A 26,570-nucleotide genomic window follows, 5' to 3' on the forward strand; every position below is an offset into this window, starting at 1 on the left:
AAGTGGTATTTGAATAACATAAAAGTACACCTGTAATCATTTTCACAACTAAATTTATTCTTCTCTTGGATTAAAAAAAGTATGCATTTATATTCAGGCAGTCTTAAATTAGCTATTTCACATTTCACATTTTAAATGCAGACACATATCCCAGGAAATTTCTATTGGCATTCATTATTCATTGAAAAATCAAATCAAATAAGAATATTTCCAAATTCCCTTTGTTAAGAATAACTGAAGCATTTAAAGGGTCATATACACGTTGTTAAAGCATTGGAGGTCATTCCTGCTTACATTCTATAATGAATAATTTTAATTTCGGGACAAAAGGCTCTAACACCTCAAAAATGTCTACATTTTTCAAATCTACAAAGAAACTGAGGAGTAATTTTCTTCATAAAAGAAGAAATCATTTTTAAAAAATACCAAATGTATAAAAACACATTGTGCAATAACACTGTACTCTTTAATCATTCATTCATCTAAAAATAGTCTCAGGGATCAATTATATGCTAGGTACTGTAGGGAATAAAAATAGAAGTAAAACATGATCCTTTTCCTCTTGGAGCTTATAATATAACTAATTGGGGGGATGAGGACACACATACATAGTCACAGTGTAAGACAGAAAGTGGAAATGTTCTAAAGAGAGTAATAAAAGGACTATGAGGATCGAGAGAGAAGGGAGAAAGAGAAAAAAATACACGTAATTAGGGAAGTATTAATATTACAGAGGTGAGGGGGAATCAGTGGTGGTGTCAGACATTAGGTAACATTTGCATTGGGCTTGTAAGAGAATTTTCCTCAGTGATGACCAGTTGGAATAGAGCATTAAGGTACCTCAGAAGAAGGAAATACCTGGTAATTCTTAGAATAAGAAATCAACAACAACAAAAACAGATAAACAAGCAGCCTCATTTAAAAAATACAGCTTTCAAGTACCCAATAAATACTGATTGAATGAGATAATCACTCAGGGGAAAAAACAAGTCACTACTAACCATTTTTCTCAAGCTACACTGTGAATCCACAAAGCATGTTGGCCAGGAGTTTGGCTCGGTCTCAGTCTTCTTGAGCCTAGAGAAAATCGTAGCTGACAGTCTTCCCCTGGTTCTCCCACCTACCCATCGATAAAGGCTTTCCCACCCCTTCCACAAGGCAGAAGTAAGTGGAGATTAAAATAGCTCCAGAATACTTCCTGCTCTATTCTAATTGTGCTTTGACTTAGACCAATTGGAATGTTGAGGGAAAACCCCATGAGGCATCAAGCATGTGAGATAATGTGTCAGTCCCTCAAAAATGTTTGTCCAACCTACTCTGTGTATCCACCGTTGTTCCCTATTCACAAAGCATAATGTGTGGGGAAAAATAGCTCTTAGCTGTTTCTCCCTTTTTAAAAAATAGATGTGTCACCTTCATGAAATACTTCCTTATACAACTATTTTTTTGTAACAATGTGTCACGAATCTAGCCAGTTGCTAACCCAACGAAGACTATGTATGCTATGTATGCTAAATATTTTCTTGGGAAGTTATGATTCTCCAGCCGCCTAACAAAGGTGTGATTTGACCCATGATCTACCTGAATTAAATACCTGGCACATTGTAGGTACACAGTAAATGCCTGTGTGATGAATACTGTATTTTATACCCCTTTAAAAAGTGTGCAATATTGTGTTTATGAGAAAATGTTCTAAGACTTCTAACTTCAGCTGGCGAAGATACTCTGCTCCCCTTCTTTTGGGTTTCTGAGAAAGACAAACTGTTTGCTTCACTAAACTACTAGCAATGACTCATACTGCTTGGGTAAGAAATGTAAGCACAATTGACAATGCAGGTGAGATGAGGGACAAGGGTGAACCTTGGGAACAAGGAAAGGGAACAAGTTCTAAAAGAGCCTTCACTTCAAGTTAATAATATGAATACAAGAGAGAGGCACTTGGTTCACGATCTCTATGAAAAACAGCGAAAATCATGGCTAACAGCCTTTCTCCAGTTCCCTTACCTACCTACTGCTAAATGCTTCCCCATCCTTTCCACAAAGCAGAGGTAACAATATGGAAATAGATCCAGACCATTCCTAATCTATTTTAACTGTGCTTCTGTTCTACTTGACTTAGACCAAATTAAATGTTGAAGGAAAATCTACTTTTTTTTAGAAAGATACACTTTACAGCTTAGCATACTCAAAAGCCTTCACTTAACTACCCTAGCTACCCTAGCTAATACTGCCCTATCAGTCACTTTCTACCCCATTGTCTTATTTTATTTCACCTTAATACTAATTCCTATCTCAAGTAGCTTTATCTATCCATCCATCATTCCATTGAACAACCAACCATGTATCTCCTTGTTTTGTTTAATAGCTGTATCTTCTGTGTCGTATGGTTGGTTCTTAAACAGTTTTGGGTGAAAAAATGAAGCGATAAATGACTCTCACCTCAGTTCCCAAAGCTTCAAACAATTTCATCTTCCAAAATCTTCGACCCGCTCATTAAAAGAGTGGTCAGGATGCAACATGTTATGTTGTTCCTTCAGTTGCTTCCACTTCCACTCTCTGAATTTATTTCCATCTTGACTTCTTTTAAGACACATTTCAATTACTGTGTGTTTCCTATTTTTGTCTTTCATTTTGGAAATTCCTAATGGTCAGCAGATAACCAAACAAAACACAAAAAATATTTATCTTTTAAAAACACGGGAGGCCGAGGTAGGCGGATCACCTGAGGTCGAGAGTTCAAGACCAGCCTGACCAACGTGAAGAAACCCCATCTCTACTAAAAATACAAATTTAGCCAGGCTTGGTGGCACATGCGTGTAATCCCAGCTACTCAGGAGGTTGAGGCAGAATAGCTTGAACCCGGGAGGTGGAGGTTGCAGTGAGCCAAGATGGCACCACTGCACTCCAGCCTGGGCAACAAGAGCAAAACCCCATCTCAAAAAATAATAATAATAATAATAGCCGGGTGCGGTGGCTTACGCCTGTAATTCCAGCACTTTGGGAGGCCGAGGCGGGCGGATCATGAGGTCAGGAGATCTACACCATCCTGGCTAACATGGTGAAACCCAGTCTCTACTAAAAACACACAAAAAAATTAGCCGGGCATGGTGGTGGGCGCCTGTATTTCCAGCTACTCGGGAGGCTGAGGCGGGAGAATGGCCGAACCCAGGAGGCGGAGCTTGCAGTGAGCCGAGATCGCGCCACTGCACTCCAGCCTGGGCGACAGAGCGAGACTCCATCTCAAATAATAATAATAATAATAATAATAATAATAATAATAATAATAATATGTAATGAATATTTGGAAGACCTGTATAAGTTATCCATTCTATAGCATTTGGCAAATGTTTAACATAAAATGCTCTAACATCCATTTTAACATTTTTATCATTTAGGAAAAATGAGTTAATAGTAAAAAAATATAAAATGCAAATTTAACATTAAAACACAATTCTAATTTTAAAGCAAAGTAACAATTGCTAAGGTTTGAATTAAGCACACAAAGTAAATTGAGAGAACATTTCTCAAATGTAAACTGCATATTTTACTGTATATGAGACTTGCTGGGAACATCAAGAGGTAGTGATACCCAAACAGCAAGCAGAGGTTTACACTTACTTTTCTCATATGCTGAGAATTTTATCTCATCTATTTAAATCAGTAACTCACATTAGTGCATTATAATGACAGTATCTTTTATAGTTATATTTTATATATTGTGGTAATAAAGCTAGGAGCATTGGTGTTATTTATTATTAAAAGTCATTCATGATGTATATTTGCCTTTTTCCCATACCTTATGGTTAACCTGTATATTTATTGTGCTTATAATAGTCAATTGTTTTTCATAAACCAATTCTTAAACCCAAGCTTCATGGGATTGGAAAAAAAACAACTCTAAATCTATTGGAGAAACTGAATAGAATTTAGATTTCTTAGTTTTTAGAAACAGATATATATACACTTTCAATAATAGAATCATTCTTACAAAGTGAAAAAAGAAAACAGTATGTGTGTGTAATGCCATATTCACTAGAAGGGTCAATGGCCCCAAGGAGCTCTGTTTATGAGCAATATTAACACCAAACAGAGAGCTTAGCAATGTCTGTTTCTAAAAATAAACCCTGTGTGTCTCTTGTTGTCATCATCAACCAGAGTCCTGTGTGCTCTGAGACAGCATCAAGGCCGCCTCTTTGCCTTTCTATAAGCATGATACATCATTACCAGAGCTCTCCCTTTTCTCTCAAGGTGGCAGAGATAAAAAGAATTCTGCAATCACCCTAAGCACACATTTAAACAACATTATTGCCCCTTAAGCAGACGGTTATCATGTTATTTTGGCAGCAGGAAGGAATCTGTGGTTTCACTTGAATGTTATTCTTCTTTATTTAAACTACTAGAAATAACCCAAAAATGACAGAATGCTCTTTCTATAAATAATCATTCCAGTGTAGAGTTATATTAGGAGGTAACTCATATGGCATGATAACGCCTAACAAGCTAATCTTAGACCTGCGATGCCATAAGATAGAAATACCGAGGCTAAGAATAACTGACCCAAAGGAGTCAGGCTGCTAAAGAGAGGCACAGACATGTGGACATCTGCAGGTTTTAACGCATTTAATGATCTTCTGAAAGCTTCTTTCCCCTAGGAAGGCAATAAATTATGTCAATCATTAACGTGATAATCAATAATGCTTTTACAATGTATTGATTCCTGAAGATGGCTCAAGATTCTCATAGCAAATAAGATCATAAAAATTACCTGTTGAAAAGCAAAGAGTGGGCTTTTGCATAATTGGATTAGTAGGTAATGGGTGAATTTTATGCTTAAGCCACCTACAGAACATATAATATTCATCCAATAAAGTAAAATATAACTCAAGATAAAATAAAATGTAGTATGATGATAATACATATAAACACAGCCATCCAGTTTTCACCTAAAATGTCCAAACTGGACCCAAATTGGACAGATACATATTCAAAATAAGTAGAAACTGAATTATGTTAGCTAGATCTTTATTGTGGCTAGAGAATTTCACATTGCAAGTTGAAATTAGGATTTGAGTGGTGATATAGGCTTTATTAACCTTACATTTCAAGGTAAATACCAAGGTGAGCATAATTCAAACCTTTTGGTCAAAATAAATGAACCCCATAATGCTAACATTTCAAAAAAAATTACTTTATCCTGCCAAAATACATTAATAATAATTTGCTATTTTGAAGTGGGGCTAACTTTACCCTCATGATCTGTGTATCATGAACACTGGCAAACAGGTGCCAAATGCATCAGGAATGCTGCTTCTGTCCAGAGCATCTGCTCCAAGGAAAAGAGCACGCTCATAGAAGTTTGGTTTCCTTAAGCTCCTCTCAGCCCTGGATAGTGCTAACTTCCTCGAATTTAATTATCTAGCACTGAGAACATGAAGTAAGGATCTTCCAACAAAACTTTCAACATAGTTGCCTATTTGTGCCTTAAACGTCCCAGGATTAAGAAGTCTGCCTAGATATTTGCTTATACATATATAAATGTGCCCATATTTTTAGTACCAAGCAGAATTATCCTAGGCTAAATATTTTTTGAGGAAAAGTGGCAGGATTTTAAACACGACCCTACCATTTCCTACCTACAGTAACCATCAGTAAATTTCTTATCTCTCTGAATATACTTCCTCAACTGTAAAATACCAATATTGCTGCAACAACTACTGTATTATTAAACTGTGGTGAGGATTAAATGATAAAGTGATACACAGAGAAACTTTTGAAACATTAGCCATTGTGTCAATAATAAAAGAATGACATAAAAATTTTTGAAAAAATATGCTTACAATCACTGACCTCTAAAATTGGAACTAGGCTGGGCACGGTGGCTCATGCCTGTAATCCCAGCAGTTTGGGAGGCCAAGGCGGGCAGATCACTTGAGGTCAGGAGTTCAAGACCAGCCTGGCCAATATGGCAAAACCCCATCTCTACTAAAACTACAAAAATTAGTCAGGTATGGTGGCACATGCCTGTAATCCCAGCTACTTGGGAGGCTGAGGCAGGAGAATCACTTGAACCAGAAGGTAGAGGTTGCAGTGAGCCAAGATCATATCACTGAACTCCTGCCTGGATGACAGAGTGAGACTCTGTCTCAAAAAACAGAACAAAATAAAATAAAATAAAATTGGAACTAAGCAACTAGAAGATCAGAGAGGAGTATGACAGAAAAAAACAAAAACGGGTGGTGATAACTTTCTTTCTAACTTAAAATGGATAGTTCCTAATGTAAAAATCATGTACTTAAAATACACCCTTGAATTTTGATTATGAGATTTCAAAAGTACCATCAAGAATAAAGTTAATACAGTGCTTAACACAACAAGAGCTTTTTCTTATTCACCCTATTTGGGGTTCCCTGAAAACTTTCTGGGTAAACACATTTTTACTAAAGCAAGAACTCCCAAGCTATGATGTCATTTAATGAAAACTCAGTGAAATTTACTTATTTTTTGTTTTCTGGATTTTGGGGGGTTTATTTTGTTTTTAATATCAAGTTTCAAATTTTGAAACAACTTCACGACATTCTCATTTGGAAATGTCATGCCTTAGACATTCACCAAAACGTACCTCAAGCAAATTGAAAATAACATCCACATGGCTGCAACTGGGTCAATAATGAACATACATTACGAATTTCAAAGTTTCTGATACAAGTGGTGAACCATAAGGAGAAGCAGGAAAATAAAGTCGTGGGTATTTCCAACCTTATCAGCATGCAAAAAGTTTAATCATAAGCAAATGACTAGTTACACTCTGTGGTTTGGTAAATTTCTTTCTTCCTTAAAAGTGGTTTTCATTGGATTTAATTAATGGGTATTTAAGAAACACTATACACGAAAAGCCCATCACTTATTTTACTATGGAAAAGTTAACATTATGATAATGAATGGAAAATATATTCTTATAAAAACACAAGAAGTACTTATTCTTATATTCATGAATCATAGCAACTTAGAGTAAACCTAATGTTCTCTGATAACACTTGAAAGTGTAGGTCGTTTAGTATTGTGAAAAATGTTGTTTAAATTAAATTTGTTTTGTGCATCCGACTTAGTTGAAGAAAAATGGAACTAGAAACACCAGGCATTTCCTCTTTCTTTGCTTCCTTATTGCCAACTTACTGGGAAAAGAAAAGGGGAAAACTGCCAACAGGAAGGACACCACATATCCCAAGCTAACTACTCACTTCAGCTTCCTTTCAAAAACAGGGGGGGACCATGGCACAGCCAACACTGATTTGAGGCAGAGGCCAACATATTTTTGAATTTCTTCTTGAAAGCTTCTTTTCTAAAGTCATTTGCATGAGCTTTTATTTCAATTAAATTATTTTCAAAGCATTCAAATTCAGAAAAAAATGTTAAAATGTAGTTATCATTCCATATTGTAAAAATTGTTCATGATTCTTAAAATGTAATACTTGTGACAACCTACTGGCAAAGACATTCTGAGTATTTTTAAGATAATCCTCCTTTCGTATATTGAAAACAATTCATATATTATTATATTTCTCAAAAAAATTTTTGTGTGCCTCGAAGCCAACATTAAAGGAATACTCTATTCAAGTTTATAATAAATGCTTGTAAGGCATGAGGCCACAATGTTGACTCTCCTTCCTTCAGAAAATATGATTAATGGCTTAGAGAGATCCAGTTTCTTCTACAATTACTTCAGTCTCTTTATTAGGGGGCTTCTTCTAACAATAGACAGTACTAAGAAAGGCAATCTATTCAATATTAATAAAAAACTTATATTCAATACTAGTAAAAAATACTTATATTAGTATTTAAACAGATTTATTATCTTCATGAAAAGAAAGTCAACACCCATAGTTCAACTATGAAAGGGAAATTATAAACATAGTCCATTTACTTTATTATATTTGTGGAAACTAAAAGTAAATAAAATTGCAAAGAAACTTCTAATCACCAATATCCACGTTGTAGCAAATACTGCTAGTGCCTAGCTAACATCTATTCCTCCTGCTTCTTTGTTCTTCCCCAATAGAAACTTGAGCAGGTTTAGGTATCCTGCCTTCCCAGCTCAGTCATGGGTCCCACTCCTCTGAAAAACAAGTGAAAGAATAGGCAGGTGATGCTATTCTAGTCAATATAGTATAAAGGACGATTTGCTGGAGAAGTCTGGGTAAGATTTCTTTCCTTTAAAAGAGACGCCAAGACAGCAGTTTCCCCTCTTTGTCTCTGGAATTTGTCGTGCATAAATAACATGATGTTGAAACTGCTACAAGTCAACTTGTGACCATTGGAGGATCCAACCTTTGTCTCTGCAATTTGTTATGCATAAATATACATAATGCTTGGAACTGCTACAAGTCAGTTTGTGACCATTGGAGGATCCAATCTTAGGATCACACCAACCAAGGCTAAGACCAGCAGAGTGGACCTATATGAAGGACCTGAATGCTGCTGCCATTTTTGACTATCTGATGCTGCCTAACCACCCAACTACTTTATCACATGATAAATGTCCTACTTGTCTGTCATTTTGACTAGAGTGTTATTTGCAGGAGAAAACAACCTAACTAATATACCCACTACTTAAAATTAATTACTGTTAGTATTTTGACAGAGTAGCTTTGTGTGGGGGTGTGTAACGAACACTTCTCATAGAATACATGCCTATTATAAAAAATCATACACTGTAAAGAGGTATGATGCTAAAAGAAAAAGCCCCTCCTCTTCACCAAACACAGCACAGCATCTTTCCTTATTTCTTCCTATCTTTATATGAATTCTTCAGGAGATGGATGGATAGATTTAAAAAATTATAAAAATAAGAACATATCACTGATGTTACATTTATTTTTAAAAATTGAAATTAAACTTAACTGAATTTAAATTTAAATTTAACTGAATTAAGCAGATTTAAAACTGCAGTTGAAGGAACTATAAATGTACTAAATACTTCCTTAACATAAGAGATACTATTTCCAAAAAGACCTCTTTAAGGTTAAATAAACTATTTTTAAAAATCAGTGCTTTGAATCTTTTTTTTAAATATGTGTTTCTATTTTAAGCAGCAGGGAGTCTGTCCCTGCTCAGAAAGGGAAGGATATTAGCATTTCTCACATCCTTCCATCTCACCTCTCTCTAACACCTCACACTGGCCAGCTTTATTAATATTTTTACATTCCCCTACTTTATAATATCTGCTTTCTGCCCTATAAACACAATCCAATAGTTGTTTAAATGCATTCAGTGCTCCCTCATTACTTTGATAATGTTTTCTCTACTTTTGAATTTAGTTTTTTGTTTGTTTTAAGTTCATCTCTTCACTGTGTGGCTTTCACTGTCAAGCAGCCTCTTTCATGTTTGAGAATTTCTACTTTGTCTAACTATTTTCCTTTTTCATTCACTCTGATTTTTTTCAAACCTTTCATCTTTATGTGTAAAGATTTTTACCTGGGCCTATTCTGTTTTCTTCTATTTCTAATGAATATTTTTTTCTATAATCATTATGATTTTCCATTCTTAATTCATTTCCTGAGATCTATATCTCCTTTCTCATCTCATTCTCTTGTTTATCATCTCACCTTTCAGCTTTTTTTTTATATAAAATTTATGTAAGGCGCTCTATTTGTAGGAAGCAATACTAAGACGTCTAATTCCATGGGTTCAATGAGTTGATGTTTTTCTTCTTGGTAGAATCTCTAAGGTTAGTTGGTGAAAGGTACGTCATTCCAAAGAGCTATAGATGGATCTTTCTCCCAATTTAGTATGCTGCTCTGAAGCCTTCATTTCTACTATTTCTCAGCCACAAGAGAAAACAAGAACAACCCAAAATGGTGAGGATATCTACTCGGTTTTCTTCTCTTCAGATTTGGGAATCTTAGTGAGAATCCTCAGGAACTGGTCAACTTGCCAGTAAAATTCTAAGACAGGCCAGGAGACAGGTCTCTCTGTTATGATCAAAGAACCTCTGCATCCATTTTTTCCTTGGCTGTTAGCCTCTGAGGTATGTTGCATTAGGTTGTATCATTTTCTTTGCTCAGTTACTGTTGGGTTACAGTTACTATTGGGTGACAGGGGTGAAAGGAGTGTTTGTTGGCGGACATGCTATTTTGGGCTCACATCATTATTTATCAGTAGTGAGAAATTATGAGGCACATTTTAAAATCGCTCATCTCCAAAATTAAAATCATCATTTAGAATATTTTTTGAATTCAGAATTTGGATTTATTTCAGTCTTCTAAGGGGTTTTATTGGATTTTCTTACTTAATGGACATAACAATAATTATGCCTCCTGTGTCATCCTTAGAAATATGAAATACTCATTCTTATCTCCATTCTCAATGAGCCCATTTATAATTATATTTCTGATTGATACCTATCATCTATCTCAATTGATAACAGACTTGCAAGTGAAGATAACCTGAGTTAGAGAATGGCAAAACAGTAATTATGGGGAATACCAGAAGTGATTCTTGACATGACAGGAACATTTCACAGACTTACATTTTCATAATTAGATTCTGCTTTTCAAGTAGACATAAGTGACGTGACTACTGAATCTAAAATGTTCCCTTCCCCTCAACACCATACACTAAGGAACAAAAGGATTCAAAAAAGGGTGAAGATATATAAAAGAATTTCAGGATTTTGATTTAAATGTTTTTCTTTTATACCCTAAAATAAGAATAGATGGCCAAAATATGAGATTTCCTTATTGTAAATATATCTTACATTACTTCTGTACAAACTCTAGGAAATTCCTTCATAATAATTGTTCCAATATTGTCTGGACAGCTCTGCTGCCCAACGTGTTAAGCAACATGCTTGGCAACGGGAGAACACCCCTAATCCTGCCAGCTCCTGCAGAGTGACCTGAGTCAATATGTGTACATGCTTCACTTTCTGCCACAGTTATCACTTACCCTGGCCCACACAAGCCACAAAAGTAGGGATGTACTTGACAAAATGTGTCACTCACACTGAATTCTAAGATTTAATATTATAGAACTTTAAACTAAAATATATTAGTATAATATTATAGAACCTGGTTCTACCAAACATGTTTAGCCTGGCCGAGTCAATATCAAAAAAACATACAACCATAAAAAACACTTGTATTCCAATAGTATATAAAGAGCTGTGTACAAAAACCATCAATATTAGTGCATAATATCCAATATAACTAGAACAACAAATGGGAACTCTAAAGCAACTGCTAAAGAAATTACACAACAGAACCAATGTTTTAAAAATAATCTCAAGAAACCTGCCATTGGGGTTCACTGTTCAATCACATACTGTGCAACTTCTTTGCCTTTATTACATAATGAGACATTTCAGAGAACACACACACACACACACACACACACACACACACACACACACACACACACCCTACTCTTACCTATAGTGATAATCTGCATAGGAAAGATCTTAACTCTTATCAAACCAAGGTAACAAAATAAATAGTTGATTTATAAGATAACTAAGGCAAACTGATTATCAAAACAAACAATCATTTCCCCCATGTGACCTCCAATGTAACTCATGTGGCTTGTTCAGCAAGATAGAACATGGCATTGAAAACCAAGATCTTAGGTTCATTCACTAAAAACAACAATTATAATAGTGAGTATACGTTTTAAGGACATATTGATACATTTGAACCTCACAAGAATGCTAAGAGGCAAGCAGGAGGACATCATTATTCTTCAGTTTGAAGATGAGTAAAAAATCAGTACACAATCGGCTAGCAGTGGAGCTCATGCTAGAATACAGAGTGTCTGACTCCTAGAACAGTGCTCTCTCCACTCCTCTGCACTGCTGCCAGGCACCCTTTCTCTCTTTCAAATCCAAAGACTCTGCTTCTAAGCCTATGAATCACATCCAGACCACTGGTCCAAAAGGGAGCTGAACAAGATTTGTAGCTAAATTAAGACAAACATATCCCTAATTTAGCAGTTAACTCAAAGGACAAACCCTACTGATAGTGGTTCACCAGCATCACCATCCGTTCCCCAGCCCTACAGCAGTGAATCTCAGTTTGCTGAAGGTTAAGGTGGGGAGATTTTAAAAACCTCAATCCCCAGGCTGTTCCCCATACCAATTAAATCAGGCATTCTGGGAGTGGAATCTAGGTATCATATTTTGTAAAGTGCTTCTGGTGAGTCCAACTTTGAGAGCCAGTGCCTCACAGGAAGTATACAATAAAGACTAGGTGAATTAAATTTAAGAACATATATGAAATATATGGCATGGTAGGAAGGGTGCAATTGTTTTTATGCTTCAAATTTTAAAAATAAATAGAACTTAGTGATTATGTATTTATACCAGACAGGTTTTGGGAGTCGATTGTTAACCCACATCACCTTTCATTTAATAGCTAGCTGGTGCTTAAATGTTACTTCTTGTAGAACTGGCAAAAGCATGGACAGCCTGAAGCACTTCCCTGTCTGAAAATCTTGTTGCTTTGTACACAAACCATTAAATGCTAGGAAAATGACAATCTCTACTGAAATGGGTGTAAAGTTGTATGTGATTATCAAAGATGTGGAGAAAAAAGTAAAGCTTGCAAACACCTGTAGCCAGCCTTAGCTTCAGCAGACACTTGCTACTTGGAAGGCATGTATGTTTCTACCATATGAAAAAAATATCAAACTCGTAACACAGAAGTGAGGACTAAAAGGATAAAGCAGAGTGCTGAAAAGATTTCTAAAATAGTTATTTTCAAAGGATTCATCCACATTTTTAAAAATAAAATGCTAAGTTAAATGACCAGTCCCATTAGAGACATACCTGTTAAACCCTCCTGGAGCCCTTGTCAGCTTTGCAGCTATAAGAATAAACTGTACTGAAATTCTGGTAGGTTTGCTTTTGTTAAGCAGGCGCTATTCATTAACATAATTCCTGTCACTTAAGTGTATAAATACCAAATTATGCAAAATTGATATTTTATTCTGATTCCATGAAAAGATTGGGTCAACAGAAGGATCTTAAAATTATCATAACTAACCAAGGTTTAAAGAAAACTAGCTTTAAACATAGATCCCCATATGGGAAGGTGTATTAACACAAAAACAGACATCATGCCAACCTGTGGAATATTTCTTTCACACCTAGCTCTACAAAGTAAACACTGCTTTATGTGGCATTCTTATCATGGAAATCTAGGCGGTAATCTATAATTACGATTAAGCCCACATGGGAAGTGGGATCTAAGTGAGAACTTTAAGCCAATTTTAGGTTGAAACATTCAGAAGAGGACAGAAACAAAGAGTTCCCAAAGCTTTAGGAAATAGCCATAGGAAATAAATATGAAAGGCAATAATTACATGTAAGTGATACTGCCTGGAGAGTATGTTCATTTAGTAAGTATAAATTGACAAGGCTGACAATCTCCATCTCCCACCAGCTCATCTCCTTGAGAAACTAGAAATTAGAATCTGTTCCTATTATCCTTTAAAACACTGCACCTGCTTTTAACACATTTACATGTGTGTTATGCCATCACATCTGCCTGACAATGCTAGACTTCCCACATGTTTTTGAAGAAAATTAAAATAAGCATCTGCTAATAACAATTTTATTTCATCCTAAACAGTTTCATTTGGAGCTCATGAGAAAAAGCCACATAATGGAAAAAAGAAAACTACCTTTATAACTCTGTAGCAAACACATTTTAGAAGGTAGGTCTATAAATAGATGTGCTTCTGTAGGCACAGAGTAAATATAAAATCGTCAGGCTAGCGGGGCTGCAATTTAAACTGAAGCCCCAATATGAACTTACCTGATTTTTAAAGTCCTATTAGAATAGGCTTACAATCAGTACAGAGCTCCTTTTTCTAGTTGCATAGTAAAGGCAAAACACCCTCAACTACATTTTACTTATCTCAGTCTCATCTTTCATCAGAAGCAATAGTTTGCAATTTCATTCAGAAGCTGCTGTCCCTAAGCAGACTGAATATGCACAGAAACAGTAATGGAAGGGATCTAAGTTAAACCCTACAGACGCACCAAGAAAATAGCAACATCAACACGAAAAAGCAGCAATTTCCTTAAGAGAGGTGCTTTTCTTAGCTGCATTTCCCAAGCCAGCCCCCTTTCAAACCTAAAACGTCTCAGTTATGAAAGAGGATCTTACCTGAGCTGATCATACTGTGCATTCTTTGCTGAGCCAAGAGCTGCTCTCGTCCAGCCACCCCATCTGAGGAAAAACAGGAGTCACTCTCGTAAATTGTCTGCAGCATATTCCAGTCACTCTTACTTCAGCTACATGAAACATTCATCACTGCTCAGTGCACCGGCCCCAGGAGCTACCCTCGCTGGTTCTCCCTCCTCCCTGAGGAGAAGCAGCAGAGGATCAACTTCGACAATGATTTCCTTTCTGCTCAAATGGGCATCCACTTTTAAAAAGACCTGGACACTTTTCCCATGTTACCAACCTGTGTGCAAAGCAGAAAGGACAGAGTGGATGCTATAGCTCTCTGGAGTTTAGGTTATCCCGGAAACTACAAGCAGGTGGGAAATAGGAATGTGCTTCGGGGTTATTTCTTTGTCAGAATACGTAGAAAATTATTAAGTCTACCCACGAGAAAAAGAAACCAATTAAACCTGGCTTAGAGTTCTTCAGGCTGCTAGGGTTTTGTTGCAAAAACCCTCAGTCCTGCAAGTGGCTTCAGCCGGTGCCCTTCTCCTATCTGTGTCTGTGCCTCTCTTCCCCCTTTCTCAGTCTCTCTCAGCTCAAGTTGGCTAAAGCGAGTGATAATCCATTTGCATATGAATCAACAACAGCATGGCCCACAGGCACAGAAATAGAACAATGGTCGGCCTGAGCCAAAAATAGGTCAAGCATGGCCGAGTGATTGGAGCCTGCATTAATGCATTTAAAAATACCCCAGCAAACCCAGCTGTCCAGCCTCTATCTTTCAAACCATAATTCTCTATTGCAGGGCCTTAAAAGCAGTTAACTCTTTCCTCCCTCGAAGCTTGCTTTACACACTGTGTTTCCATACTGGCGATTCGCTTCCAAAGAAAGGAAGGCAAGAAAAAAAATTAAGAATCATAATTCTAAGAGGGCAAATGCACATACATTTCATTTCATTTTATTTTTGTAGTATGTGTTTTTGGAAGAGAGAGGAGAGAAGTGCAGAGCTCTGTATTGGTTCTAAAATAATACTGGAAGCTTTTGCTCATAATGTGGTTTCTGCCTCACCCACGCACAGCAATCCTGGTGTTCTATTTTTGTTGCCTGTTTCTCAGGCTACACTGCAGTTGGCTGTAGCACTAGAAGCTTTTCTGCCTTCTAGTTTCAGGACTAACAGGAGATTTAGTAGAGGTAGTTTTGGAAAACAAGCACACCCCAGAATAAAATTTTTACGAAGGACAGGCTTGATTTTTTACTTGCTATTTATGCAAGACAATTGTCCATTTCACAAATCCTATTGTATCTTAGTACCACCTATGAATTTTATTGCATTCATCCAGTTAGTACTATATCTATAAACAAAACAAAACACAAAACACAAAACTGTGGCTTATATGTGAAAATTTCCCCTCAGCCTCTCAGGCTAAATTCAATTTACTTGCAAAAGGAAAAGAAAGTATTCTGATTTCTTATGGATACAGAATTTCTGAGCATATGCACCTGTTGATGGATAAATCATATGGTTAGTACCCAACTATGACTGTTCTGCATTCAACTATACATTGGTTGCCCGAAATATGGACCTCCTAACTTTTCTGTAGAAATAGCATTTATGATAGTCAATAGATTACCAGACACATTGTGGTGTTCAGCTATACAGTACAGTAGATAGTATCAGAGTTTTATAGTCTCTGGTGCACATTTATATCATTTCTATATAAGAGATAAATTTTACATTCCAAAGAGGGATCCTAGCATCTTGTCACTTCCAAGAGCAAACCCAAAAGTGATAATCTACTAGTCATGGAAGCTCTTTTCTCTTTTCTAAACTAAATCAGCGAGGAAAATGTAATTCTAAGGCATCAGAAGCAATAGGGGAAACAGAGGATAAAGCAGATTATTTCAAAATTCCCAGAACAATCCGATGGAATAGGGATCTTGGTCAACTCCAGAGTCTGAAGTCAGAGGGGGCAAACAAGGGGACACAAAGTTTTGATGAAAGGGAAGAAATAAACATGTTAAATCATTCATCAAATAAGCCACTGCTGAATTCCTCTTCTTTCACAGATTAATTTCTACTGAATACTCTACTTCTTGAAAAATTGTATTTGGATATGTAAGTTACAATTTTTAAAAAATATATATTCCAAATTGCATTTGACTTAAGCTACACAACAAAATCTTACGTTCCTGTCAGTGGAAAAAACAAAAAACAAAAAACAACGATCTGATTCCATCTGATACTACAAATAAACTTTTGATTACAAAATTTATGTGTAAAATTCAAAGGATAGAAACAGTATGGACCTAACAATTTTCCTTAAGGATGATGTACTGAAGTAGTAACTATCATCACATTTTAGACCTGGTAGGAAATTTAGAGATAGTCAATTGTAGTTTTTAAACTCTGCCTCATGACATAGGGTACCTGTGAGTTGCCTAAGTTTCCTCAAAAAAAAGGTTCTCCGTGGAACCAGGGGAGTTCCGCTTTTACCTGTTTCCATTTGGAGATTTAAGATTTCTTTTGAATAACTTTTTTTTTATTCTACAAAACATTTATTTAAAGAACATTTTTTAAATTGAGGTATATTTGACAAATCAAGATTGTTTACATTTCAGGTGTACAATTTGATGATTTGATACACCTAACCTTGTGAAATAATTACCATAATCAAGCTACAAATCTATCATCTCAGCTAGTTACCACTTTTTTTGTGGTGAGATCAGAACAAGAACTTCTTATATTAAGAAAAACAATAATTGAAATTCACTCATGAGGAAACTAAGGAGGCTTGACTACAAAAGGACTCACTATTGGAGCCAGGCTTTAAAGACTGTAGCTTAAGGAAATACAGGTAATTAATAACTAACCATATAGGTCTAGCATTTATATTATCCATTCTCACCATCTTGTCCCTTACCAAAATGATACAAATCTGAGACATTCCAAATAAAATTTAATATGATCTACTGATGAAAAATGGACCCACTGTCTGTTTCAGAGTGATTTTTAACAGAATACAAAAATTTATGATGAATATACAAAAGGGATAACAAAATCACCATATTGATATAATATGCCTCTGCATCTTTTGTCTTTTTAAGTTTAAATTACACCTTCAAACCATAATTGATAAAAAAAAAAAATCTCTCAGCTTTTATAATAAAAAATAAAAAATAGAATAAAACTCCAGAAGACTGAGTTAGTAATTATCCTAGTTCTTAAAGGTTCCAGGAAAGGGCATTCCACATAAAATACTGTAAATAATGTGTCTTCTTCATTTTGACCATTATTTAACATGAGGTTTATTTACGTTTCATCCCTGCATTCTTGCAGTATGTTTTTCCATTAGCCATCTTCTCTTTTATTTAACTCTTGATAATGAAAAAATATTGTGGAGTGAAAAGACATTGGATGCTTACAAAAAACCCCACTTGTTTCTCAAAAGAAAAATAAGTATCATCAAAACAACCATCAACTATATTGATTACTATATTTCTATTATTAAGAATGTTGAGTTAATTCTTCTCACATCATCTCAGTAAGGTTAGTAAAGAAATGTGACTCAGTTTCTTTTGGGGTATTTATAAAACTATAGTTTACTAATTTGGGGGAAAAAGATATATGTTCTATTACAAGAACTATAATAAGCTAATACAAATGTCAGGCTAGGTAGATGGGTAGTTTAAAAAGTTTCAATATAAATTCAAATTCAATTAAATAAGCATTTATTGGAAACTAATCCAAATATTATATTTTATATACATATAGGTCAAAGAAAAAGGTAAAAAAAGTAACAAGGGCCAAAAATCTTAGGTTCTTAATTTAATAGTAAATGAAAGTGGGAATTAAATCCTAATGTACAATGTTATTTCAAAGTTATCATAATCCCATTTCTTTTTATGCAGACATATAAGCAAAAAAAAATATTAAAAAACCTGTATGGCACCAAAATATCTCCAGAAATATCCTCAGACCTCTAGCTCACAATGACCTTTTCTAAAATGGATTTGGATCACAATCATGAAAGACACAATCCCACATGCCATAATCCTGAATGTTGAAATCTGAAAAGATACAAAATCCCTAAGGTCTAAATCCCTTAGGTCTAAAATCTCTCATGTCTACAATCCTGAAAATGACAATCTCGAAATATTAAAATCTCAAATATGAAATCTTGAATTCTGGGGAAGGGATTAGTTTTTGGTCGTATGCAGGATTATTGCATCATGTTAGTTGCATCATGTTAGGCGGCTGTTACAGTCTTTATTTGGAAATTAAGTATGGTTAAAGAGAGACTTACGGGAGCCAAGTTGACAAGGGGTGGACCTGTGGATTCAATTTTAGATGTCACTGGATTAAATACTTAGAAACCTATTAAACCATTTTTTGGGTGTGTCTGTGAGGGTGCTTCCAGATGACATTAGAGTGTGAGTTTGAATGGATTAGGTGAAGAAGATCTGCCCTCAATGTTAGCAGGCACCATCCGATCTGCCGGGGACCTATACAGAATAAACACAGGAGGTGAACTGGTTTCTCTCTGAGAACTAGGGCAGGCTTCTCTTCAAATGCCTTGGACATTAGAAATTTGATTCCATGAGAAGTGCATTATCACAACGTTGACTTCACACGTAAGCATTGTTTCTGAACCCAAACATGTCGAAATTTCTTCAATAAATGAAAGAAAGATTTTGTATGTCTGCGTTTGTGAAAGAAAATTTATCAGGATCTCAGTTCTTTGGGTAACTATATGTGTGTTGGTGACCCACTGAATTTTTTGATCCATCTTGCCAAAAAGCTTAGCTTGTTCATCAGGAAATTTAAGATGACTACAGTTATATAAAGCTGGGTGCACACAATTATCAACCACAGTGATATGCATTTATACATTTCCATTTGTGACCTATTTCTTTATAAATACGGTTTGTCTGCATCATAACTGTTATACTGGTGTGACTGTTGCTAGTATACCTGAGTGTTTTTGCTTATAAAAATATGTGCTATTATTTCTTATTTTATTGTGTACAGTGTATTGTTTTGTTTTTATTTTTCTCAAATAAACCCCCTTTTAAAATGTAAATGAATATAAAGAATGTTTTTATTATTTTTTTCAGAATTATATTTTCATCTTTTGGGATGTCAACACTTGAGATTATGGAGTTCAAGTTGTATTTTTCTCGATTATAATAGGCTTTCTTCTAAAATCAATCTCAGTTGGTAACTGGAAACAAGCAAGGGAGGTAATGTAACACAATTTATTCTACCACAACGATATATCATCAGTTCATCTGTAATCAAGCAGAGACTTTTCATGTATTAGCAAACCCTATGATTATGGAATCTAAATGAAGTAAGATTTAAAACTTAATTACCTCAAATACCGAATTTGTGCTCTACAATTGTAGTATGCTGCAAATTACTCACCAATAACTGGTGCTCCTCCACTCACTCACTCACTCACTCACTCATTGATGTTACCTCTTCTCCCAACCTCACATTCCTCAAACCATTGTTAAAGCAATAAAACTATATGCATTTGCCTGAAGTCAGTGAGCTTGATTCCCTTAGACCTCCAAGGAACGGGATGGAGGGGAAAGTACAGTGTACTAATTTTTGTTCAAACTGAAGATCTTATTTATCTGAATTTTCTATTTCTTAGAGGAACAGCATCAATTCTGTATGAATAAGGGATACTCAATTAACAAGTGATGTCTCCCCACTTAGAAAGCCTAATTAGATAACAAATCGTCTTCTGAGAAAATCTTCCTCATCTGAGGAAAGATTTTACAGCAGGTAAAGGGTCTGAGAAATCATGTTGGCATTGAAATTTCAGGGAGACTGTTACATTTGAAAGCAAAACAAATCAACGACAACAAAAACTTTAGAATCATTGGCTTTGCAGTGATTGAAAATAACTCTTCCCTTCAAATGGGATGTGTTGAGCCAAGATTTATTCTATTTTTAGAGGATTACAGAGGATCAAAATCACCTGGGAACTTGCTAGAAGTGCAATTTATTGGTTCCTACCCCAGAACTACTAAGTCAGAATCTCTGGAAGGAATCTATATTTTAACCGGACCTCCAAGTAATTCTGATGCACAATAAAGTTTGAGAACCATAAGATGAGATCATCCTTTCAAAAGCAGGAATTATATAGCAAAAATATAAAAGAATAAAGTATCTTTTGGTGTGATTTCAAATTAGCCAACATTTTTAGAGAACAATTTTTAAAAATGAAAATAATTAGACTAGGTAAGGCTAGGTAAGAACAAGACTATTAATATTCGGAGTATGAAAGACTAAGGTGGATTGTTAAGAAAGGGATCTTCTAGCTTGCGAATGAGAGCAGCACTGTACTCTTAAGATGATGGGTATGTGTGCACAGCTTTTCCCTGCTCAGCCATTTTGTTCCAGGTTCTATTTTTTTCTGAGTGTTTTCCAGTTGCACGTCAGCCCCTCTCGGCAGCGCTCAAGGCAGCCAGCACAGGAGGAGAAATCAATATGGCGCCATGCAGTCCTGTAATTAGGGATAAGTAAAACTTGATGGTCTTTTGATACAATCAAGGGAAGTTTATTTTTTCTATGAAAGTGAGTTATTTCATATATTGAATATCAACTATTTCACAGCCACAGTGCAAGCCCTGAAGATATAAATGTATACAAGAATGACACAGGCTCTACTTTCATGGAATTTTCAGTTTTAGAAGCAATACAATCAAGGTGATTACTATACAGTTTGATAAGAAACTCTGTAACTAAATTTTCTTCAAATCTTCCCTGAATTTTAATTTATAAGCATGGATTCAAAATAATAAATTTCTCAGGATTGTTATAAGGATGATAGAGAATTATATAATACCTGGCAAATAGGTATTCAATAAATACTAGCTATTATTACTATAATTGGTTATTAAAAATATCCTTCTATGGACCTTTAATTCATGATTATTAAAATGTTGAAAAGCTGTTACTCATCTGTTTTTCTAAGAAACTGTATAAATTCTAAAGAAAGTTATATAACTGATTAGATGTTGAATTATTTACTCAGAGTTATAAAAAGTTGCATGCATCAACTTGAAAAAATAGTTCATTTTGCTTTCTGCTGTATCACCAGAGCTTAGCGTAATGTCTGGCACATAGTATGTCACTCAATAAATATTTCTGCAATGAATAAATGATTCCTTCTTCAGATGAAGCTATGAAATGACTACTGATCTTGAGTAAATCACTAATATACTATTCAACCTCTAATATTTCATTGTTATTCATTTTATATAGTTTCTTATTAAAATATTAATTTAATAACAAAAATAAACCATAATTAAAAGCTAAGTATATAACCGAATAAAGAATCTCATTGAAAGCAAGTGCAGTTTAATTGCACTTTCACTTTTTGCATTTCCTTTGCCTTGTTCTTGTCCCACAACATAGACCAACCAGTGAAAAAGACCTGGCATCAGACTGTCGCAGAAATGATCTCAATGTGATCATCATTATCTAGTACAATTTGAATGAACAAAATATTAAAATATCTTTCTTGTGAGGCATTTATAGCAGATATAAGCACTAAGAAATTAATATAAAAATGTGTGTGTAACTCTGTTTTACGGTAATGAATCTAGTAATCTTGCAGTCATGACAGAGCTTCCAGAAAACTCTGGTTATAAGCTGTATTGGCTAATGTCTTCATGCTCTATCTTTAACTCATGAATTTCACCGAATACACCATTTGCACTCAAAATTCTAGAAGAAATATATTACAGCTTCAGACCCAACTTTGCCTCCCTTCAAAGGTCACTAGAGAAACTTACAACACAATTTTTATACTTCGTATAAACAGTATTTCTGTGACTCTAAAACTAATGTCTCATATAAGATAACTAAACAACTTAACATCATTTTGCATTAGTATATGTACTACATATGCCTGAATGTATCAGTACATATCAACTAGAAATCCTTGCGTTTCCTTTAAGTGACACGTAATGGTTCATGCTGAATAATGTAGCACTATTTTCTTTATTTAACAGTGTCTGCTTTGAAACGCAAGTTAACACTGACTAACCCATCCTATGTTGACTAAGCTAGGTACATACAAGGTGTTCGCAGGATCAGAAACTTAACGGAAAGCTCTGTTTCAAGAAAACACTATTTTTAGCTACAGGGCTATGAAAATAAAAAAATTCTAGAAGTCCAGTTAAGGATTAGCATTCTGATCTTCACTACTTGGTATGAATCAAAAGTTTATTTTATTCCACAAAATAAGTCTCCTTCTTATGTAGCTGCACATTTAATATTTATCAACTTGGAAACTCTGAACACCAAAAATTCTGTCATGTGTGGCATCTGAATATATACTACATTTGAGAGCTGTGATAAGACTAAGTTACTACTTGCTAACATAATTGTAGCAGATACCAAAAGTCAACCCAGAGCTTTTTACATCATTTCTCGCTACAAAAGTCAAGTTGATACGTGGCATACCACACCATGATCTATAACCGAGTTAAGTCAAGAGGATTCTAGAAAGCTTGCCTCTGAAAATAGCAACAACTTTTGGTTAATGTTGCAATTCAATTCTGACTTCATAATTCAATCTAGTTGGGTGTGAACTATTGAATTTAAGAAATAGCAAGTACCTAAAACATATTTTACTTACGTTTCGACAGATCAAAAGTATTTATAGCAATGGCATATAACTAAATACAAACATTTACAACTGGCCATATCACTAAGTTTATACCATACATCCTATGGTTATGGAATCTTCTCTATTTCAGGACTTCTCTCATTTCAGTGCCAAGAACAGAGGCAAATACACTCTAAGGCCATTCAAGTTTTGACAACCACCTGACCTAGGAGTTTAACCCCTAACTTTCTTCTGCAAACATCATGCAACAGACACAATTCCTGGATATTACCCACACAAATTTTTCATTTTTCCATGTCTCTGAACATGATGTTCTTGTATTCACTCTTTTTCATTTGGGAAATTCTTTTTCATTTTACCAGTATATAATGTCCTTCTTTGTCCCTTATGATGTCTTTTGCCTCAAGATTACTACAACAGACTTTCTTTTTATTCACATTTGCCTGGTAGATATTTTTCTTTCCCTTTATTTTCAACCTTTCAATGCCTTTATTTTAGGTATCACTCTCTTTTATAAGCAGCCTACTTCTGTATTTTTTTTCTTATATCCAATATAAAAGTCTCTGCATTTGGTGAGCTCACAGAAGGGAGATAGAAGCCCTTGCTGGTGCACCATATTCTCTGGAGCTAAAAGCAGTAAATCCATTTCATCCCCCAAAACACTCTCCAAAGATGATCTCCTTGGCAAAGCCACATGTTGATTGAATAGATACATATGAATCTACAGAAATGTAGATAAAACATTTGATAACTATACACTTCCATTCATACTTATTTTCACAAATAAATGTCAGGCACACAATTTTGACCATCTTCTGCATTATCATTCCCATTCCACCTACCACCCTTCCCCAAATCTAATATTTTTTCTGGACAAAATTATAGCCATACATAAGTTTCATATTATCAACATAAAACATGGAGATTATAAATTATATTACGCTTTATTTTCCTATAATTAAACACAAGGAATTAGATATTCAAGATTCCAGAGAATTTACTTAAAACATTTCCATTTCTACACTGAAACTATTTTTACTGAAAATAATTTTAACAATTGTTTCTATGCTCTTCAGGGTCTCCCTGGTTCTGTCTAATGGCTATACTGGCTTCTATTACAGTTTTTCTACAGAACACATTGATGAGACACTCTGAGAACATCAAAGCTCTAATAAAAAGAAGTTCCACCTTACATTCTCATCGAGTTGAAGGCTGTCTTTTCAGCTTTAAAGAGATCCTACATGGTCTAAGCCTTTTGAAGGAAGGGTCTTATGATCATATACTTTCTAGATCAGAGAGATACATTCTGGAAAATGTGGAAACTTTGGCTTCAGATATTAATTTAAATTTGATTCATGAGAATCGTGGCATCTCTTTTATATGAAACAGAACTATATAACTGGTATAGTTTGCCATCAAAGTTCATATGTTGGAAACTTAATTCCCAATGCAACAGTGTTGAGAAGTGAGACCTTTAAGAGGTGATTAGGTCCTTCAGGAATGGATTAATGTCATTATCATGAATGCGTTTGTTATAAAAGCAAATCTAGCCATCTCTTGCTTTCTCATGCTCTCTTGCCCGTCTGCCTTCCACCACGGGATGATGAAATAAGAAGGCCTCACAAGATGCCCTTACCATGCTCTTGGATTTCCCAGCCTCCAGAACTGTAAATAAATTTATTTTCTTTATAAATTGCCCAGTCTGTGGTATTCTACTACAGCAACACAAAATAGACTAAGACAGTAACATTTCAAATAATGTGGCTTATTGTATGAATAAGAGGCCTGGATTGAGACAGAATTTGATTTGAATTTTGTCTCTGCCACTTATTATGCAGGACTGTACAACTTGGATATGTTACTTAGCCTTTCTGAGTCACAATTCTCTCATGTTATAAATGGGGATATTAACATCTGCCTTTCAGTATAGCTTTAATATTTAGAAATAGTAAATATAAAGTTCCTAGCATTATAACATAATAGCACTCAATATACAGTAGTCATTATGATTATAATATTAATACATAAATTAGAACTAAATGATTGAAGGACTACTTAGAATTCTGTATTCTGTACTAAGATAATTGAGTTCTGTATTGCTGAACTAACATCAGCTATAAACATTATAAACAGAATATAAAAATCATTAGTCTGCTTTGTTTCTTAAAGAAAAAATAAATATATATAATAAATATATATAAATTAAATATGAAAAGTTAGAATGGAAATTTTCATCATATGAATATCACTCTCCAGGCTGCTAAACAAACCATTTATATTCAATGATTCAATGATTCCTAACTGCCAAATAAGATATGGAAATAATGAAAAAGAAGGAGGTGGAATATGCTGGGCTATTTGCTATATTCTTTTTATAAAGCCAAATCTGACATTTTAATATGAGAAATGAAGCTTGATAACAACACTCACATGAAATACAGAGCCTTCATTAGGTACAATGAATTACGTCTGTGTTTGTCATTTAATTCGAACCTAGGAATATCTTCAGTAAACAATGTATTTCCCCCAACTAATGTTTTCTCTCCAGATGGCAGGGACAGTCTATTTAAAAATCAATAAGCTAACATTAGTTATTTCACCTGAAGCTGTAACAATCTGTTTTTTGTAATGAAGCAGGGACTGTTGTCTTATTTTGGCTATGTCTGAAGGAAATTCTCAATGGTACTTGCTTATAAGCAGAAGGGACCCTTTGGAACCCAAGTTTAGTTATTTTAAATTCAAAACCCTAGTTGAACTAAAATTTTTTACGTTTTCCTTTTTTTTTTTTTTTTTTTTTTTTTACAGGTGGGGTCTTGCTCTGTCATCCAGACTGCCATGCAATAGCACAATCATAGTTTAATAAAGCCTCAAACTCCTGGGCTCAAGCAATCTTCTCACGTGATTTCAGAGTAGCTGAGACATAGGCATGCATCACCATGCCTGGTTAATACTTTTTCATTATTTCAATTATGAATAATTATGTGCTGACTTCAAAAACCGAGGCCTAGTTAAACGAAACTAAAATCTAGGAGCTAAATGGTTCTAAGGGCTAATTAACAGGGAATCCACATACATAAGTTAATGCTATCCCCTTCAAAAGCTAGGGAGAAAACACTCAGCAGATGTAATATTCAAAAACTTCAGGCATTTGATTGCATTTAAAATATGCACTTCACTCAAAACATGCATATAGCATTACATGAACAAAAAACGTAAACCAATATGGGGGTTGAGAAATGAGAACCCATGATTATCAAGTTCTATGATAATGGGGCTACCTTTGTATTTCAATACCTATAGACATCTACTTTTTTTTTTAATAGGAGCTTGCTCTGTCACCCAGGTGTAGTGCAGTAGTGTAATCACAGCTCACTGCAAACTCAACCTCCTAGGCTCAAGGGATCCTCTCCCCTCAAGTGCTGGGACTACAGGCACACACCACCGTGGCTGGCTAATTTTTTTTTTTTTTTGAGAGATAAGGTCTTGCTTTGTTGCCCAGGCTTGAACTCCTTGGCTCAAGCAATCCTCCCACCTCAGCCTCCCAAAGTGCTGGGCTTACAGTGGCCACCATGCCCAGCCCCATAACAGTATTTTAAATATTTAGCCATTAGGGTAAAACTAAAGTACTCTTTTTTGTACTTTCAAATGAATCATGAATTATTGTAACATCTCAAAACTGTGTAGATCATTACATAGTAGAACATATTGGCTTTCAGACATTTAAATGTATGTGATTCAAATCAGTTGATAGAAA

The 26,570-nt window shown here is 35.0% G+C and overlaps 1 protein-coding gene and 1 long non-coding RNA gene across 22 annotated transcripts in view; both read right to left on the reverse strand.

Moving 5' to 3' along the window:
* LOC134761767 (uncharacterized) overlaps positions 1-14,156 on the reverse strand; it is a 52,614-nt gene extending 38,458 nt beyond the window's left edge. The window contains exon 1 of the long non-coding RNA XR_010140864.1: positions 1,002-14,156. This is a non-coding gene — a long non-coding RNA (uncharacterized LOC134761767). The remainder of the gene's footprint in view (positions 1-1,001) is intronic.
* The window catches only part of HDAC9 (histone deacetylase 9), a 917,296-nt gene that overhangs the window by 489,606 nt on the left and 401,120 nt on the right, over positions 1-26,570 (reverse strand). For 17 of the 21 annotated variants that reach the window (XM_054559003.2, XM_054559009.2, XM_054559005.2 and 14 more), the window contains one exon: positions 14,163-14,225. In XM_054559003.2, the coding sequence (XP_054414978.1) occupies positions 14,163-14,225 (63 nt within the window). Of the gene's footprint in view, positions 1-14,162; positions 14,226-14,463; positions 14,530-14,632; positions 14,850-26,570 lie in introns of those variants that run through there. The other 4 variants (NM_001374298.1, NM_001133046.2, XM_054559008.2 and 1 more) reach the window with 3 other exon arrangements.

This window comes from Pongo abelii, chromosome 6, assembly GCF_028885655.2.
Source record: "Pongo abelii isolate AG06213 chromosome 6, NHGRI_mPonAbe1-v2.0_pri, whole genome shotgun sequence".
Lineage (NCBI taxonomy): Eukaryota > Metazoa > Chordata > Mammalia > Primates > Hominidae > Pongo > Pongo abelii.